This window comes from Talaromyces atroroseus, assembly GCF_001907595.1.
Source record: "Talaromyces atroroseus strain IBT 11181 chromosome Unknown scaffold_9, whole genome shotgun sequence".
Lineage (NCBI taxonomy): Eukaryota > Fungi > Ascomycota > Eurotiomycetes > Eurotiales > Trichocomaceae > Talaromyces > Talaromyces atroroseus.
This window is the reverse complement of record NW_017971441.1, coordinates 1,298,541-1,316,758: the sequence shown is the minus strand read 5'-3', so window position 1 is coordinate 1,316,758 and position 18,218 is coordinate 1,298,541. Positions and strand designations below refer to the sequence as shown.

Below are 18,218 nucleotides of genomic sequence, written 5' to 3'. Positions count from 1 at the left end.
CTCCCGCTTCTCGGCACTCCAAAGAGCGTCACCCGCAACGGGTAGATCATCTCTCCATTACGTTTTTCAACATTCGTCCCACACTTGTCTAGAACCTGTTAGCTCATATTGAAGCGTAGATTCCAGTAAACGATAAACTTTTAAGGGTGGCGACTTATCGCTTAGGCAGCCAGAAGGCCCAAGATAATTGTGTAGCAGTGGATTATTCAACAGGACTGCTCGAGTATTCGTATGGTATGAGAGATGATCTTGAAAATTATTCTCTGAGAAGAATCTGCAAGCTTATACAATACTTGCAAGTGACTGTTGGTATTGAAACCTTATACCTACCTTGGAAGGTGGTGAGAATTGTATCAACTCACTCGATCCTATCAATATGCAATAGCATTATCAGATACAGTGTGTTGATGTAACAATGAGCGGGCTATATTCTCATTCTTCCTATCTTGATATTGACCCACGACACTTGCAGTAGTCCTCAGATAGGCTGGTCAGCGTTAAATCGACACACATTTGAGAGACAAGCCTCTCAGCTAGCTCTATCTCCCCCTCGCCCCTTTGTCTCAATCTAACTATATTGTGCTTCTCGCTGGCAATGCTCATGACCGCCGTTCTCCGCTACAGGCCGGCTTCCACAGAGCGGAACAGACTTCCCAAGGCAAACCTCTGCATACTGTACGTATAGTACACACAAATGCTATTGGTTCACGTAAACTGTACTAATCTTATTGACGTGGGCCCCATCGTCGATGAACTTGACACCCTCGTGATCAATGTTCGCGGCTTCACCTTCGTCGACAACTCATCCATCTATCGTCAGCTACCCAGCGAGGAGGTCAATGTAGCATGGGAGTGCCTTGCCCGTTTGAGACGCGTATACCTCACCACCGAGCAAGTCATCAAGCTTGGGAAAGATCCCGTCGCTTAATGTACGGGCCAATGAGAATCCCGATCTCCATATCGAAATTCTCAATGGCATGCACGAGCTACGCTGTCTCAACCTTGTCCGGAAGAACCTGCATTGCGACTATTACTGGCCAGAAGGGATCCGGAACCCCGTTCATTGCTATCTGTATCACTGTATAGATGTGTTAAGAATACCCTAGTAGTAAACTATAGCCATCCTGACAAAACTATATATTCCTGATCTCTGCATGTGCACGCTTCTAATTGGTTGAGGCATGCTGAGACCTAGTTAAGGCCTAGTAAGCTTGACACTGTTCTACATTGTCATTTCTCACACCATTCTATATAAGAGACATTCATGCCGTTTTGTGGCGATAAATGACCATGACCAGCTGAAGTATCACACTTTTGCCTTTCTCCCTGATCTCGCATCGAACTTATTGTCATACACAATTGGGCAGACATGTTGCTTGTTACACAGGCCAGCATGCTACGCCCACTTTTTCCCTAATCAAGATAACGCATACAGTATTAATAAATCGAGTTAGTGTTTGTTCTAGGCTCGGCCCGTAGGCCCACCCGCCCAGTGGAGCCACCCTTTTCCCTAATCAAGATAACGCATAAGTTACGAATGTATCTCGTAGGGGTCGACAGGGGTCCACCCAGTCGTTGAGAATTTGGCAGTTGCGCTATATAAGAATCTCGCGTAGCTAAAAATACAAAGCAAGTCGACGTAGGAGCAAGCGCGGAGCGGACTACATATGGTCACTACCGTCATAACTTTCCATACACTGGTCAATGGACCGAACTTCGTGAATGGCGAGGAAGAATATGCCGCAGGAAAGGTGATTGAATAATATTTATTCCGTCATGAGCGGACGATGATGAGTAAACTCTGATCTTCAGCCAGCCACTGCCTACATCCTTGTATCGTATCTTGATCTACGTAAATGATTCATAAATGAAATGATTGCGGCCCCTCATAATCTTCAGCTATGACATTTTTAGATATAAACTCCGACAACCAGTAGCAGAATGGGCCTATTCCTGATCGTCAGAAGGGAAGAATTGTGGAGAATTGGACCTGAAGACGGTAACCCATGCCCGTAAGTATAATCTATCTCGTTATTGTCTGACACTTTCATCATTTCAGCACATGATCCTCCACGGATTCGTATGTGGCTGCATCTGTTAGTCACTCTGTTAAACACATGCTTCCACCTACACGGAAAAGGAGAAATTGTAGCCGAGGTCTTGTGTACCCAGGTAACTATATAAAGGTCTGACTCTCAAAGCATGATTTGAGCTGGCCGTTAGAAAACACAAATTATACTATTTCAGTGTTTGAACAAGTCGCAATTACCAGTATCCATTATGCCGTTGTTTGCAGACCCGGAAGGCAATGGGGTCTGCAGTAATGACTCCCTGCCCGAGTGCATGCAAACCCCAGAAGGATTCTACCAGTACTTTCTAGTCGAGGTGTGTCCGAACCATGCATACGGCTGGTATAGTCACACAGATGAACGCCGGAAAGTCACTCCTCCCTACCCTAGGGGTAATTGGGATGGTGATGACGGGACTGGAATTTTCAACTTGAATGTTCAGAAAGGGTACTCATTTTTCCACTCCACAACCGTCTTCCACCTTCCCAAGGATGGATGGTATAAGAAGGACTATCATGCAGAGAAACCTGTATGGTTTCCTCCAGTGAATAATACGAATACTCACAGTTGGTTGAGCGAAAATCCAAAAGCTGTCTTGCTTGCGTTTCCCCTCCCCAAGTCCTATGTGGAAACTCCGTACTTAGGACTGGACCCAACGCTCCTAATTAGGGCGCTGTACTTTCCCATGCAGTACAGTGACGCTCACTACCCAAAAATGAGCAGACTGGGGCAGATTCTCTTCTACAAAAAGGACAATCTAGACCTTGACGAATTCGGAAAACGTTGGTCGGCGATCAAGGACGGCAAGACAAGCAGCCAGCAGCTGTCAGCAAAGACGTTCGGGCTAGGCTATATGCCCTATTGTCTAATAATAGACTACTGGCCAGTTATTATGTCACTTGGCATTCCAAGGGATAGGATTGGAGAGCGAGATCATCCATGCTATGACTATATCAAAATCTGGAACCCAAATACGGTTGGATTTGACTATGGACTGGACTGCTGGCGTGTGGAACCCAAGGAGTCCGGGAAGCGCTTTTGCTGGCTGGACTACTATCACTCGGTCAACGATGGGATAAGTTACGAGTTCAAGCCAGCAGAGAAGTCGCAAGCAATAGAATGGGTGAAGGGCTTGGGATCAGAAGCCCTAAGCCTCGTTCCAGTTGTTGGACCGCTCATGACCATTGCCTGGGACGTTGCAGTCAATGCAATTGCCAAGCCGGATGAATTCTCTAAACTCGCTGGTCTTAAATCTGATGCGATAGGGCTGTTAAATATTCAGATCGAGATCTTTAAAAACCTTTTTCCCGGTGGACCCTCCGTTTCTTACACGAACATTCAAGAATCACCATATATCGACGGCCGTCTGATTATCCACTCCCAACTCTAACAGAGGCGTTTCAGACCTGAGGGACACGTACTTGGTGTCTCAACGATCAAATAGTATCTAGCTTTATGCTATGTTCAATGTTTCTAAGATTAACGATGGGAATGAGAGATTCAGCAGATCAGTTGTAGCAAAAACGTTGGGTACCACTGGAGTCATTCGTTTTCTAGCTGTCAGAAAAATATTGTGCACTTGTCACGGCCCTGAGCTTCCTCAGTCATATGGCGAGGACGCTTTGTTCATTATTGCTTATGTTCAACAACGATTCTTTTACTAGGTTCAACACCTAATTATACAGATCAAGTGGATGATGTATGAGAAAGTTACGCATGTTTTGAGTATGAATTTGGTGTTATTTTCATGTATTCAGCTTCAGACCTTCTCAGACCTTTGTTTCGAGCATGGTCAATGACACGTTTTTATACATGCGCATGTCTGAGTCCTCTTGCACGAGGGTCATTTCGTTGATTGATAGTTAATTCCTCATATTTCTGATTTACCATGGTAATAGGAACGATTAACAGTAGTCACGGCTCATACGGGTAAATGGAAATGAATTATTATCATGATAGTATAGTCCAATATAAATATAAGATAAAAAAACCCTAGCCTTCAACAGATTATTGATATACATATTAACATATCAATCCGACAGAAAAGGTGATGCGCCTTGATCAATTTCGCTTGACTGCACTGTCGGTTGCTTTACAGCGCTACCGTTCTCATTGAACACTAGCTGGACACGAAAACATAATCATCTGGGTAATTTATGAGGCCATCCATGTTCCATTTTGCACGATTCATCTTACGCTCTTCGCTAATATGCTGGTCATCATAAGTTGAATGTATGAGCACGTGCACTGTGCGTTTTCGATCGTCTACTGCCGTTTCATACTCCTCGACCTCGACGACTTTCTCTTCAGGGATTCCTTTAAAAACAAGATATTCTTGTCGCACTTCAATCGGACGTTACGATCGTCCTCTGGTGACCAAGCGTATTCAATAAGAGATTTTGATCCACAGCTCTGCCCATCCTTGCGCTCCGCATAGAACCTCACACTTTTTGTCTATATCTCTCAACCATTGGTGCAAGGTGTGAGATGGATATCCGAACGAAGGTTTCTGTTTCTATTCTCTTTCTGCAATATACTGAATCGATCTCGTATGCGCTGATCGGATACTGCTGATCATTATCGTAGCAATATACATCGTGTTGAAGCTTGACCATTCCCGCGGTAGCGAAGTCTTGCGCGGGCGTGATGATATCGCCACGATCCGGATTCAAGGAGGGTACTTCAGTAGACGTGATGCTTGAAGTTGTGTTGGACATTTTGTTCTGTTTTGAATTTCTTGGGATTCGATATGTAGGTAAGAAATTTGGAAAAATTGTGTTTGTGAGAAGAGGAAAATGGGGTGATTGAATGTATTGAATGCTCTCGATGGGCTATTTTATACCTGAATCTTTCTTTGTATGTAAGAGGAGTCATTATCATTCGATTATGTAGAGAGTCAGCCATTTTGAGTCATGAAAGTTAGGAACAGATGATTCTTGTATTGTCTGACCTTTTGATGTGTGTAGTGTTCACCAGTGCTGCAGTGTATATACCTGACCAGGCAACTTTCTATAGGAGTAGCAATTGTTAATATAGGTAGTACATTAGGATAATATTCTAGATGCCTAAATGCGGCATCGTTGGGAAGCCTTTCAAAGTGAAAAAGTATAAGGCATCAAAAGGCATTATCTAAGATTTCATGGAATGTAGTAGTAGATTGGATTCCTAGCAAATAGCAGGGAAAATAATCTAGGTCTCTATCTATCAGTCTATCAGAATTGTCATTTTCTCTTACTCCTATACGATTAGAGGAAGTTTAGTTTTTCGCCTCAAGATATCTTAGCTTCAGAGGAGTTCCGTAACAGTAGAACTGACGATCTAGATTGGATTTGGTTATTAGGGTGTGTATATCCCCATCCATGATTTTTGCAAGGAAGGTTCGTTTGTGGATGATTTTGTGGTTATGATAGATATAATTATTTAGCCTATAGAAAGCGTAACCATTTAAAAGAATACATTTTAGAGATCAAAGAAAAAGAGAGGAATGGGTAGAGAAGAAGGAAATCATCATCCTCCGTATAAGAAAGTGTTCAACTCGGAATAGTCTCCAGGTTTTGAAAGTTCGTCAAAAGCATATACTCAGGACTTCTTTTGAACTGTAAAATACAGACTTGTGTCCTGGAATTTTGCATCGTCAAAGACAGCCTGTAGATCCTTATATGCCTCATCACCTATTTTAAACTCGAACTTGGACTTCCCAAAAAGTGTTGTTTCATTGGGGTTGATAGTGGCCTTTTTAACCTGCCTGACTTTACAATCAATAGGTTGAGTCAATAATGCTGACCAGCCCTTATCCCCAAGATTCTTCATTGGCACTATGGATAAAGTAGTTTTTTCGTCCATTGGAGTAACGTTGGACTCTTTTGGTAGAGCGTGCTTGGTGATAACCCAAACTCTAAAATGGCTAGGGCTCTTTCCAACGAATGCGCCCACGCATTGGAATCGGTTAAGTTGCTGTGACGAAGGAAGATCTATCTGCAAACGGGAACCTTGGAGGAGAGCATCGTCTATGTTCAGACCGGCGTCGATTATCGCGCGATTGATATCCATATTTTGGTGGGATTCCGAACTTTCTCTAAGGGGATAGGGGAAGGAAAAAAGACAATTCTGGTTCACTGATGAGTAGGAAGAAGCTAGATCCTTGCCCTGCTATTTATGCTGGGAATATACTGTTCTGCTACATTCCATGCAATGTATCTCATACGCATTCGCTTTGAGGCATTGCAAAGGCCCTCGTACGCATATAATGCCTTTTGATGCATCTCATACATTTCCCGTTCGCACACGGCCGCATTCAATATATCTATGGTCTTTGAGGGCGGGTTTCAAGACTCGATTATATCGACGTAGATTTTGAGAGGCTCTGGCCAAAGAAAGTACACATGATGTAGCTGCGGAAAAGATGAGTTCAACTGATTGAAAACGAGAAAGAGAACGCCATTTTTTCAAAGACGTTTTCTTTGTATACCCGAAATTGAGGCCGTCATCGTCATTCATATTTGGAGTCATTATCATCCTGTCTTGTGAAAGTCAGTCAGCCCGAGTCAAACTGTGGGTCAGCCACGAAATGAAGCACTTTGTTTGTATCAAGATATGTGACTTTTCATGGCGTTTCTTGCAGTCGACTTAACTGGAACAAAGGGAGGTTGCTGAAGTTGCTGGCGCAGTGTAGGTTCCTTTCATCGGATAAAGCTGTCTTGTCATCAAAGAAATTTATGATAAAGCAGAGTTCAAGAAAACAGTACGTAGATATATATTGGAGGATATACGTAACAATCATATTGATACATAAAAACACATGCTGTCGAGCTTAATTCTTATGCTCAGGCAGTTTAACCTTCACTCGCACACCCTTGGATTCCCATTTGGTGTAAGGCACGAGATAAGCATGCTTCATTTGCACGTCTGACAAATCTGTGTTATACAGCTCAAAGTCGAAGCGACTGAACACAGTGGCAATCGTCACATACAGCTCAGCGAGGGCAAGACTAGATGGAATAAATTGTTAACGTAGGTTTCTGAAACGTGACGCAAGGAGATATGACTTACTTGACGCCCAAACACATCCGTGACCCCTTGCCAAAGGGGACGAAATAACGATCCAGCTGAGGATTGTCTATCCATCGTTCAGGCATGAATTCCGCCGGATCCGGGTAGATGGTTTCGTTCATGAGGACATCGACGTTCGTCATTGAGATAGGTGTGTTGCGTGGGATAACCCACTCGCCATATTGGAGGTCCACGTCGGGGGCTAGACGGGGGTTTCTGGTCACGATTCCGTGAGCTAGTCGAATACCCTCTTTCACACAGCCATGAAGATACGGGAGCTTTTCCAATTCATGCAAGTCGGCTTTTTCGATAGCAGACGTTGACGAGAGTAATTCGCGTCTCAATATCGCCGCTACAGCAGGGTTGTTAATGATGTGAAAGCTAGCAACACTCAATGCCCATGATGTAGTGATCAAGCCGGCAGCTACTATCAGCTGTGCCTCGTCGCCTAGGCGCGCGTCAGTCTTCTCCTCGTCTGGGAGATCACTATGCAATAGTTCGTGGAAGATGGTCGGATGGTCTGCATGCTTGTGGAGTTCATTCAGACCCGTTCGAATTTCTCCAACCCTGCGACCGAGATCCTGTCGTCCCAGTCAGTGTCTTTTTTTTTTTTTTTTTTTTCTCTCGCTACATCCTATGCTTTTTTTTTACTTGTTTACTACTACGTGTTATGCGCTAGAGTATTCCTTTGTACTGACCTTCCGAAGACCCACCACTGGCAAAAGACGTGGCTCCATCTTCGTCACCAGCCAGTCCGGCAGCGAGTCTAAGATGGGAAATACAATGGGAAAATGGAGCGCAAAATGGCCGGTGGTGTAGATGGCCACGAGGGCATCATGCAGGGTTTCTTGGAAGTCCGGCGAGTCCAATTGATCGTAAGATTTGGCAAATGCATACTCGGTGATGACATCGGTGGTCAAAGCCATCCAGGCGCGACTCAGCGGCAGCACTCGGCCGTCGTCAACATATCGAGACAGGGTCGAGCAAAGCTTGCCGACCTTGACCCTGATGACGGGCTCGAACTGCTTGATTCGCTTGGCGGAAAAGAACGGGCTCAGGGACTTGCGCCGCTGCTGGTGCAGCTCATGATGGATGGTCGAGAAGCTGTCACTTGCATAGCCGAAGCGGCCCGAAAAGTAGGCGTACTTGTGCCTGCGGCCATCACGGGCATACAAGACGTCGAAGAAGTCTGGATCGTCGACGTGCAGCTCGGTGGGTGTGATGCGCACAACTGGGCCTGGCAGGCCGCGTTAGCAGCCTCAGAGATTGGACTCCTGCCATCAGGCAGACCCACCGTATCGACGATGCAGCGCCTGGATGTGCGCCGTGAAGCGGCCCTGCAGGATGACATCGTAGTAGAACTCGTACCAGTTGGTCAGCGCTGCGAGTCTGGGGCCGGGAAAACGGGCCAGCGGGCTGAGCAGCAGGCGTGCAACGGCGAGATAGGTAGCGTAGGCGGCTAGGGCAATGGCCGCTGCAGCAAGCAGGGATGCGGTGGCCATGTCGTGGCGTGAGAGTTGAGGTGAGTGAGGGAAGGGAGAGAGAGCCCAATATTGGGAAGTCCCAAAAGTGAGGAAAATGACTCGCGGCGTTGGGGGCCTAAGGCCCGAACGGCCCGCGCGGCCAATCAGCGCGCGCGCTAGCCATGTGCATGAAACGACAGAACCAAGTGGGAAACATCTTAATAAATGAATGAATATAAGAACAAATATGTGCGCCGGATGCACGCACCATGCCACCCGCGCTCGCAGTGCTGTCGACCGCGATATAAGTCTCGCTGCTGCCATGTAAAGCGTGTCTGCCCACAACCCGCGAGACTGACAATGCAACAGCCTCTCGAGCACGGCGGCGACGACGACGTCGAATGGCTGGGCGACGCCGACTCGTCCTACGGCGATGACAGCGACCGCGAGTCGCAGACTACCACGCTCAAGTCGTCCGTCCGAGACTACATCTACCAGAACGGCCGTCGCTATCATGCGTTCCGGCAGGGCGCGTACTGGTATGGCCGCTACAGCCTTATACCTGCGGAGTCTTCTTACATGATGATATAGGGGCCCGAACGACGAGCAAGCCTGCGACAACCTCGATCTCTTCCACCATCTCTTCGGCCTCACTCTCGGCGGTGGCCTCTTCCTCGCTCCCATCACCGACAACCCTTCTCGCGTGCTGGACCTGGGCACCGGGACCGGCCTCTGGGCGATTGATTTCGCAGACGCATATCCCTCGGCCTCGGTGATTGCGACCGATCTGTCCCCGATCCAGCCGACCCTGGTCCCGCCAAACCTGGAATTCCAGGTCGACGACTTCTGCACCGAGTGGACCTTTACAAAGGAGAGTTTTGATTTCATCCATGCGCGATCCATCTACGGCTGCGTCGCCGACTATCCCGCTCTTTATAACCAGGTCATCCAACACCTTAAACCAGGGGGGTGGTACGAGCAGGCCGAGATTAGCGTCGTCTCCCGCTCCGAAGATGGCTCGATCGCTGGCACCAGTATAGAACGCTGGGGACCGTTGGCCCTGGAATGCGGAGTCAAGTTTGGCAAATCCTTCAGTATCGCCGAGGACGCGGAGCGGCTCCTCCGCCAGGCTGGCTTCGAGAACGTCACCTACCGGACGTTCAAGTGGCCCGTGGGACCGTGGCCACGAGACCGCCGAATGAAAGAAATTGGCGCTTATAATCGAATTGGCTGGGAAGAAGGTCTGGAGGGGTGGGCGATGTTTCTATTCACAAATTATCTCGGGGTGGGTATACTTATAATGCGAATGGGAGTTTTCTTCTTTTTTGCTAATACAGCCATACAAACAGTGGACACCTGAGGAGACCAGGGCTCTGATTGATCAAATCAGATTGGACTTGCGTAACAAGTCAATCCACGCCTACCAAAATGTGTAAGTGTCCCTTGCCTCTGCTGGAATGTGATCGACCTGCGCTAAACCTATGGACAGGACGATATGCTATGGACAGAAACCGGTGCAAAAGTCGGCGTAGCACTTGGATATATGAATACGATGTTGAACTGGCACGATCTCGTTTATGTGCACGAAATGTATATACTTTAATTATGTCAGAACCAAAAAATTTTCCCTTCATATACCACGATCGCGAGCTTCACCACTTCCGCCTAACAGTTGACATGCTTTACGTTAGGTAGGATAACTATATCCTTGATTAATAATACATTGAAAGATTCCAAGTCGAGCGTACAGTACACAGCAGCAAGAGAAACAGGCAGCAATCAACGAGGGATACAGCTTAATCATAAGTTGGATATGTCGTATTCGGTGGCTGGCTGCTCAGTTTGAAATATCCTGGCTGCAGCTTCTGGAAGACCTGGAACGGATCGTACTTGGCTGAAACATCTTTCAACTTGTTAAAGTTCTCGGTGCCGTACGACGGAAGCACAGCCTGATACTGGCTGGCGTAGTTCATGTACAGGTACTCCTTGTACAGACAATTTTCCTTGGCGTATGCAATCGACTTGTTCGTGATGGTGCCGAGGATGTCGAGGATGAGATTATCGTCAGCAATATCGTCCCACATGAATGAAAGATTGAGAAGAATCAGATTGCCGTCTACGGGCGACAGACCGAGCGCATTGCCGCCGTTCTTCTGCATCTGCGTCGTCATGTCGGTAGAGATGATTTGCAGGACCAGCGCAGGGATGTATCCCGTTGCATTGGCGGCGCGGATGGCTTCTTCCTCGAATGTGTCGACGAGGAACGCAATCATGTCCTTGGATAGCCTGAATGTAGCAGTCCAATAGCTTTCACGCAGTCCATCCGGGTTACTCTCTTGGAACATGTCGGTGACCTCGGATAGAGTCCGGTTGGCCATGGTGTTTTCGACAGTCGGAATGACAGTGAAGTTCTGGAAAATGGGCGGGTTGACGGTGGTGTTTGCATATTCAAGGTCGGCGACAGCAAGGAACATGCCCTCGTCGTACGCCCAGTTCATGATAACGGCCGACTTGGGGTCGGAAGCAGCATTGAGACCGTAGTTGTAGAAGGCGTCAATGGCGTCAGTGGTGTATTCGGACAGGTAGATCAACGATCCGCTCCAGAGAAATCCCTGCTGGATCGTGCTGAGCTCGAAGCGGGTGACGATGCCAAAGTTGTTGCCTCCTCCACGCAGGGCCCAATATAGGTCTGGGTATGAGTCAATGTTGACATCAACGACTATGCCAGACGCGAGGACGACTTCGTAGTTGACAACGTTGTCGCAGGCCCATCCATATTCTTGGGAGAAAAAGGAGATGCCGCCTGGGGCGGAGGTTTCAACGTTAGCAATGAAGATACCTATCTGCGTGTATCTGAAGATACCTAGACACAAGGGTTAGGAAAAATTACCTCCGGTAGTCAACCCCCCAACGCCAATCGTCGAGACTCGCCCTCCAATGACGGCCAGGCTATATTCCTCCAGGTAATCATAGATATCGACCCAGATATTGCCGGAACCAATGGAGACGACAGACTGGTCGTCACTTAAAACAATCTCATCCAGCCCGCCCAAGGAAATACTCAGCCCGTTCTCGATGTTGGACGAGCCACCAAAGGCAGCATGGCCGCCGCTTTTCACGGCAAAAGGGCAGGAGAATAGCTCGGCCAGGAGCAGAGCCGACGAAACTTCCACGGCTGACGTGGGCTCAAAAACACATCGTGGCGTGACGACTTCTTGCTGTTGGGACCAGAAGGACTCTGTCCAATTAGTGAAGGCAGCCTCATTTTGTGTTAGGATTCTGTTAGGGTAGAACAGGTTGATGGTGGAACACTAATTGTTAAGCTGGTCAGCGTTGCATACCCAGACTGTGGACAAGTACACAAGAAGCTTGCATGTGATCAACACGTGTTTGACAGAAGCAAATATCGAGTGTCGAGTGTCAGTCATCATGTCAGGGACCATCTGTGTCTGGTCTGATCTGATGGGGCCGTTTTGGCAGAAACCCCCTGCAGGATCATCTCCAAATGCCAAACAATAGTTTTAAAAAAGCGTCTTATTAGAACTTACCAATAGCGAGCAATCAGTAGTTGCGAGAGGGCCGTTGATAGTGCTATTCAGAAGCGCGATGTTGAGACCGTTGGCCTGCAATTGCTTTTCAATGGCCGCCTTGGATTGCGCAGCGACGAGGCCGGTCGTCGTAGCTAATGCAGCGAGTGTTAGGTTGAATTGCCTCATGTTGCAAAATAGATATGTAATTCTAAACTGGATAAGAGAATGAGCAAGGAAAGGCAAAGTCCGAAAGAGACAATCCCGGTAGCGACAGACAGGGGCCGGGAAAACAAACGAGAGGCTGGGGGGTAACAAGCAAGAACGGGCGCAAAAAACCAACTATACTTGTAAAGAAATAATGTCCACTGATGTCTATATTTCTATGTAACTATATATTAAATTAAATAATGACAAGAGCATTGCTTGTCCATTAGTACATGTCCATTAGTAATGAGCAGCCTTGCTTTGACTACAGAGAGACATCCACATTAGGCACGTTATCCTGAGCCTACAGAGTTGGAAACAGCTAGATTAAAATGTGTAGAGAATCCTCACTATCCAACTGCTTGTTGTGTACTTGCCTGGTCTATTTATCGCATCTGCTGCTATCTGAATTGCTACTGCATGGATGGTTACACCGTTGAAGAGCGGCAAGAGATCGACTGTAGCATTTCGTATAGCTAAGTAAAGGTCCTGCCATCCACAGCCTACATACATGTAATGTACCGTAGACTTTGGCTGTCACCGCTAATCAATCCCACGCACTCGGCGTCCGCTAAGCCAGCTAGTGCCCTGGTAGCCTGTGAATAGAAGATAAACGTCTGACTAAATCGCTCGCTGGTAATCCTACTCCGCGCTAAGACATGTAGGCGAGATAATTTTGGTGATGATGAACGGCAATCACAATTCAAGCTTTCCAGGCTTCTGCTTGCATGCTTTATGTTCGAGTGCGTCGTGTCCAGCTTCAACTAGCCCTAGCCCTAGCCCTAACGCCCGAATCGGCAACTCCCAGCGGCCCAGAGCGTCAGCCACCAACACATCCCAATCCTACGCGTTGAAATTAGCAGGGATATACGAGCATAAATATTATCTATACAAGGGGGGGATGCTGTATAATAGTGTGGAGTATAGCTGGGACCGGGGCAATCAGCGGGATGTGCAACATTTGCTGATGACAGGTTTCACCATCTGCGGCGACATTTTCTGTGCCAAAATGTGCAGGTAAAAGCGGCAGGGGGACTTTAAGTAGGGAGTTAAAGATTGATTGATTATATATCTAACTTTCGAGCGTTACATCCAGGGTGGACTAACGCTTGTACTAGTAGCACAATCACTGGATGCATGCAGTGGCGTGCGCCACCACGCTCCATGTCATCGAAGCCCTGACATGGCTGACTTTAGATGAATTCTACTCCTCTCTATGACTGTTCGTAGGATAAATTCTTACCACTGTGTTAGGGGCCGTTGCTAGTCAGTCTGAAGTCTGGATTCTGGACATTTAGAGTAAAAGTATGTCCCTAACTTGTCACTCAGATTGTCAAGTAGTTCACCCATGACATGATATTATAGCCAACATGCTCGATATCAAGGATTGATCTATTCCACGCCGGAAATTTCCGTAGAATGAGTGCCGCCGCTTCCATGACTGGGCTATTTCTACTGTCGACTATCTCCAGAGGCGACCTGTGCAGAAAGACATTGCCCGTGGGTCGTGGTTGAAGGGGAGGGCAGGGTAAACCAAGCCAGAACGCAAGGCTATAAAGCAAGACAGATATTAAAAGAACAAAATGAGTGCTACAGCTACAGAGGTTTTGGTGAGCAAGAGCCAAGTGCTCTCCACTGGCTATGCCACCCTGGCCATCGCTTCGGTCTTCACAGCAGCTCGATTTGTTCTTCGCTGCACGCACAGATGGGGGGAGTTCCAGATTGAAGATGGATTCTGTATATTGTCATGGGCCTCTTTCCTCACCATGGTCGTGTTATACTCGGTTGTCGCGCCCTCGTTGTATCGAGTCGACAACGCTATTTCAACGGGTCAGCTGTACGCATCCATCGAGAAAGACGCGTTGTTCATAGTCGAGATTTTCTTTGCAAATACCATGGTCTTTTGGATTGTGCTTTGGTCGGTAAAATTGAGCTTGTTGTTTCTGTATCGACGACTTTTTACCGGTCTGCCAGACCAGATGAGATGGTGGTGGGGGGTGTTGATTCTTACGCTTGTGGTGTGTATTCTCTCTGTCGATGCATTGCTGTCATGCTGACTGTATTTCTGAGATGTTTGTCGGATGCCTTATCACGAACTTCGTCTCCTGTCAGAGTATGCACGCATGGTTCACCCCTGGTAAGAAGCATCGTCTTCGTTTTAACGTTTCGACGAAGACAATCTAACATCTGCCTTCTAGGAGAATGCTCCACTCATCGCGATGATGTCGCTCAAGTCGCCAGTCTATACTTTTCCTTCGCCGTCGACGTGCTTACCGATATTATGATCATGCTGCTCCCCTGGAAGCTGATTTGGCTGCTTCGTTTGCCCACCCAGGAAAAACTCGGTCTGGGTGCCGTGTTCTGCGTTGGGATTGTCTGCATTATAATGGCCATTGTACGCACAGTACAAGTTGGGCTAGAGTCCAGAAGCGACACGACACCGTCTAGTTCGTGGTTAATGTTTTGGGGTGAGATTGAAGGTGCAATTGGTGGGTTTCGTCTTTCAAACTTGGAAGAAATGAATATGTGCTAAGTCTAACAATCTGTAGCTGTCGTCGTCGGCACACTGCCTTCATTTGCTATCTTCTTCCGTCGTCGACAGCAGACCAGACGCTATGCAAACTATCCAGACTACGCAACCCCGGGAAGTAAAAGTCGAAAGCCTCCATCTCAGGGAGTTCCATTAAGCGATCGGTCAGGGAGCGATCGCCCGATATACAGCCATTCAAACGGCATGGAGTTGAATGGTATCAGCGTTACCCGGACGTTGCAAGTAAGCACTTTTCCCTCTTTTTTTTTTTTTTTTCGTAGGGCTAATAAGTGGTGTATTCATGCTAACAATTTTTCAGGTGTCTCGGGCATCGCACAGCAATGATATGGATATGGATCCCTTGAAGAATTCCTTTGCAACATGAGAATAATGCTGTTTCTGTACATAAGATATATTGATCAGACAAGATATATTTAGATATGGTAGAATGAATATTCGGGCTGGCGGCCGTTAACATAACTCCTGCATTATTAAACGTAATTAAAATACATTAACAAATTTTCAGTATAATTCAATACCCAGTAAGTAACAATATCCCTGTCCAATTGTGGAAATTTGAAGGCATCTCTTGGGCTATCGAGTAGCACGTGGCTTGCAGAACCCTAACTTGGATGTTGTATTCCCATATTGGGAATACACAGCATGATGTATATCTATAAGATATCGATAGATGTAGTATCCTGGTCTCTTACCTCAAGTTAGCGCTAATTACACACAACTCTGGAGGACGACAGCCATGAATGCTGGTCGCCTCAGGCAACAATAGTGCGCAACCGCGGACAGCAACCTCAGGCACGCAAAGTCGTCCGTTATAAAGAAACCAGTAACATTGTTACTCTTGTTATCTGTATGCATGTGACAAGATCTGTCTGCTCGATGGAAGACGACCAGCCCCTTGTTTTCGTGCTGTCTTGGGTTTTGACTCTTCTGTGTGTAACAACAATACTCCATGCCAACGCTCGCCTCGCATGGAAGAGCAGATTCAAAGCGAGCAACCTGAGACCATTCACATGGCAGCTCAGGAGCCAGCACTCTCACCATGTTCGTGTCTTTTTAATCAGATCCCCTGATGCCCACCGACTCTAACATTCTCTGTCAACAGCACAAGATCCCCTTGTGAAATTCTGCTACATTTGCAAGAATAGCGACGAAGCGCTCTTGGAGTGCACGAGCTGTTCGCGACTCTGCGATTCGCTGTGCGCGTGGCTCCACAATGGCCAGAGTTTCAACATCAAAGAGGTGGACAATTGGCAGTGGATATGGATTCTACTTCAATGTCATTATCTGACTCGCCTGTGCACATGAACGAATCTATAACAAGGGTCTCGGTCAAAACACCTCCTAAGCCAAACAAGAAACAAACCAAAAAGCACAAAATCCATCTCAAAGCAAGTACATCATCAAAGCGTCGACGAACTTCTTCTCGTTCTCCTCTTCCCTCATCACCATCGCTCTCGTCTCGCAAAAGTGATATCACGAATACAGAAGAGCACGTCGAATTAGGACTATCCACCGTCGAACACTCAGACGAACTGCAGTCAGCCATTAACACCATCCAAACCCATCTAAACTGCCTCCACACCCTCCGCACACAAAACTCGCAACCCCAGCAAGAAAGAGAACAGCTCAAGCAGAAAGTCGACGATAAAGACGCGTGTATCTGGGAAATGAAAGAGTACAACGAGAACTTACAGGCGCGTGTGAACGAATTGGAGTCTCAATGTGACGCGTTGCGGGATAAACTGTGCAAGATTAGGCGATTGTCGGGGGCGGATGTTTCGAGGGAGAAGGATGAGTCTGAATGATATCTGTCTGATTAGGTATTTGTAATACAATGGTGATAGTCTTGACTAGTTGATGTACATCCACTAAATACAAAAACAGACATTGCGTGCAACTATAGTGTATGATTCTTTGCTCCTTCAACTGTGTCTCTCAGTCTAGATAATTTGTCGTAGCTCGAATCTAAGTGCAGATGTGCATTCGCGAGACTTCATTCTCCAGTTCGATGTCAATACATAACAATCTTTAATATATACTCACAGTCAGTGGAAGGTCCACAAATGCATTAAGACAAAGCGGCGATACCTTTCTGTGATAACGAGAAGAGGGATTGATCACGTACGAGTTGATATTCATGACTTCGAGATATCTTTATTCGACGAATTTTCCGCATCCTCAACGCCAGCGAGTATATCCTTTATCATTGACGCGCAATAGTCCGCCTGCGCTTTGTACAGGTGAATGAGTTCTTGATTCTTGCTCAGCTCGTTTCGTAGCAGCTGATTCTCTTTCTTCAGACATCGCAAGAGCTGTGGCTTCTCCTTGAATAGCAGACAGTCATGGCAGATCGTATCTTCAAAGAGTTTGCGTTCCGGCATGCACTTAAAATGGAAGGTCTCTTCGCAGGATACGCATTTGCATAGCCATAGCCTGTTATCAGGCTTTGAACATTTGTGACAGGTTGCGTGGTTGGCGTTTGTGTTGTCCATCGTTTTACGCGGATGGCTTTGTAGTCCCACTAAAATGATAGACAGGTGGATTGAGGGAAATTGAAGTGTCTTGGTGGATGGTTGAGGAAGACGTTAGGTTGGGATGGGAGTGGTGAAGCCGAAAGTTACCAAAGTTGGAAGACACCCCCAAGACGCTCAAATAAGGAGTGCCGATATCTTCGCGTCCGACGTTAGGTGCTTTGAGATCTCCAATGGAAATCACGAAGGGGAAAAGGTCTTTGAAGGATTCTCAAGCTGTAATTGCGCTAAGATATTGATATCAAGAGCTACTTGCTCCTAGGAGATGGGTGCAGACGTAGGCAAAGGTTTCGGTATCTGCTCAATCAGTCTGCCCAGATAATAATGACAGGGGCACGATGGCGTCTAATGAGAGGCCAAGTATCTAGGAATGACTGGTCTACCGGTCAAATGGCGGTACCCAAACCTGCCAGGCTGGATTGCTCTGAATGAAAAGCTACTATATAGTTGATATCGAGCGGTTTAGCTATCCCTTTCTTACAAGATTAGTTGCCGGACTTGTTTGATAGAGGTCTGAACACCATAATTTATGGCTTCTGATGGGGTCTCCCGGTATAAAATTTTAACATGTATATCCCCATCCTTTGTTTCGGGGTTCATCATGCATCTTTGATATCTACCTAGGTATATTGCACAGACTGAAAAGAAGTATGCAAAAAAGTCTCTACTCAAGTAGATGGAGCAGGAAAACAAGTATTCAACCTCCAAGCTTGGTGCCAGGCAGAAGCACGCATCAAAACACTGAAAGTTCCGGGGAGTTCTAAGCTATGCACATCGTCGTGACAACCATGAGAGACAGTCATCTGACAAAGATTCCATTC

General features: G+C 46.8%; 6 protein-coding genes across 6 annotated transcripts, besides 2 other annotated features; 3 read left to right on the top strand and 3 right to left on the bottom strand.

Annotated features, from left to right (window-relative positions):
• Positions 1-2,280: 2,280 nt before the first annotated feature.
• UA08_06833 (hypothetical protein) lies at positions 2,281-3,459 on the top strand (the record flags this gene model as incomplete). Its single annotated transcript, XM_020269154.1, has 1 exon — positions 2,281-3,459. The coding sequence occupies one exon, from the start codon at positions 2,281-2,283 to the stop codon at positions 3,457-3,459; it is 1,179 nt and encodes a 392-aa protein (XP_020118296.1).
• Positions 3,460-4,334: 875 nt separating this feature from the next.
• UA08_06832 (hypothetical protein) lies at positions 4,335-4,786 on the bottom strand (the record flags this gene model as incomplete). The annotated part of the gene is made up of 2 exons (XM_020269152.1): positions 4,335-4,523; positions 4,607-4,786. The coding sequence occupies 2 exons, from the start codon at positions 4,784-4,786 to the stop codon at positions 4,335-4,337; spliced, it is 369 nt and encodes a 122-aa protein (XP_020118298.1).
• Positions 4,787-5,201: 415 nt separating this feature from the next.
• Positions 5,202-5,313: a repeat region (Identified by RepeatMasker using a combination of RepBase library and repeat library created with RepeatScout).
• Positions 5,314-6,147: 834 nt separating this feature from the next.
• Positions 6,148-6,361: a repeat region (Identified by RepeatMasker using a combination of RepBase library and repeat library created with RepeatScout).
• A 518-nt stretch (positions 6,362-6,879) lies between these two features.
• Positions 6,880-8,620, bottom strand: UA08_06831 (hypothetical protein; the record flags this gene model as incomplete). Its single annotated transcript, XM_020269151.1, has 4 exons — positions 6,880-7,057; positions 7,119-7,699; positions 7,817-8,355; positions 8,413-8,620. 4 exons carry the CDS (start codon positions 8,618-8,620, stop codon positions 6,880-6,882), a joined length of 1,506 nt encoding a protein of 501 aa, XP_020118272.1.
• Positions 8,621-8,941: 321 nt separating this feature from the next.
• On the top strand, positions 8,942-10,113 carry UA08_06830 (hypothetical protein; the record flags this gene model as incomplete). Its single annotated transcript, XM_020269150.1, has 4 exons — positions 8,942-9,120; positions 9,173-9,866; positions 9,919-10,013; positions 10,071-10,113. 4 exons carry the CDS (start codon positions 8,942-8,944, stop codon positions 10,111-10,113), a joined length of 1,011 nt encoding a protein of 336 aa, XP_020118302.1.
• A 264-nt stretch (positions 10,114-10,377) lies between these two features.
• Positions 10,378-12,297, bottom strand: UA08_06829 (hypothetical protein; the record flags this gene model as incomplete). The annotated part of the gene is made up of 3 exons (XM_020269149.1): positions 10,378-11,420; positions 11,472-11,892; positions 12,130-12,297. 3 exons carry the CDS (start codon positions 12,295-12,297, stop codon positions 10,378-10,380), a joined length of 1,632 nt encoding a protein of 543 aa, XP_020118164.1.
• Positions 12,298-13,898: 1,601 nt separating this feature from the next.
• On the top strand, positions 13,899-16,671 carry UA08_06828 (hypothetical protein; the record flags this gene model as incomplete). The annotated part of the gene is made up of 7 exons (XM_020269148.1): positions 13,899-14,333; positions 14,386-14,452; positions 14,514-14,804; positions 14,865-15,088; positions 15,284-15,288; positions 15,372-15,387; positions 16,012-16,671. The coding sequence occupies 7 exons, from the start codon at positions 13,899-13,901 to the stop codon at positions 16,669-16,671; spliced, it is 1,698 nt and encodes a 565-aa protein (XP_020118274.1).
• Between the last annotated feature and the right edge of the window lie 1,547 nt (positions 16,672-18,218).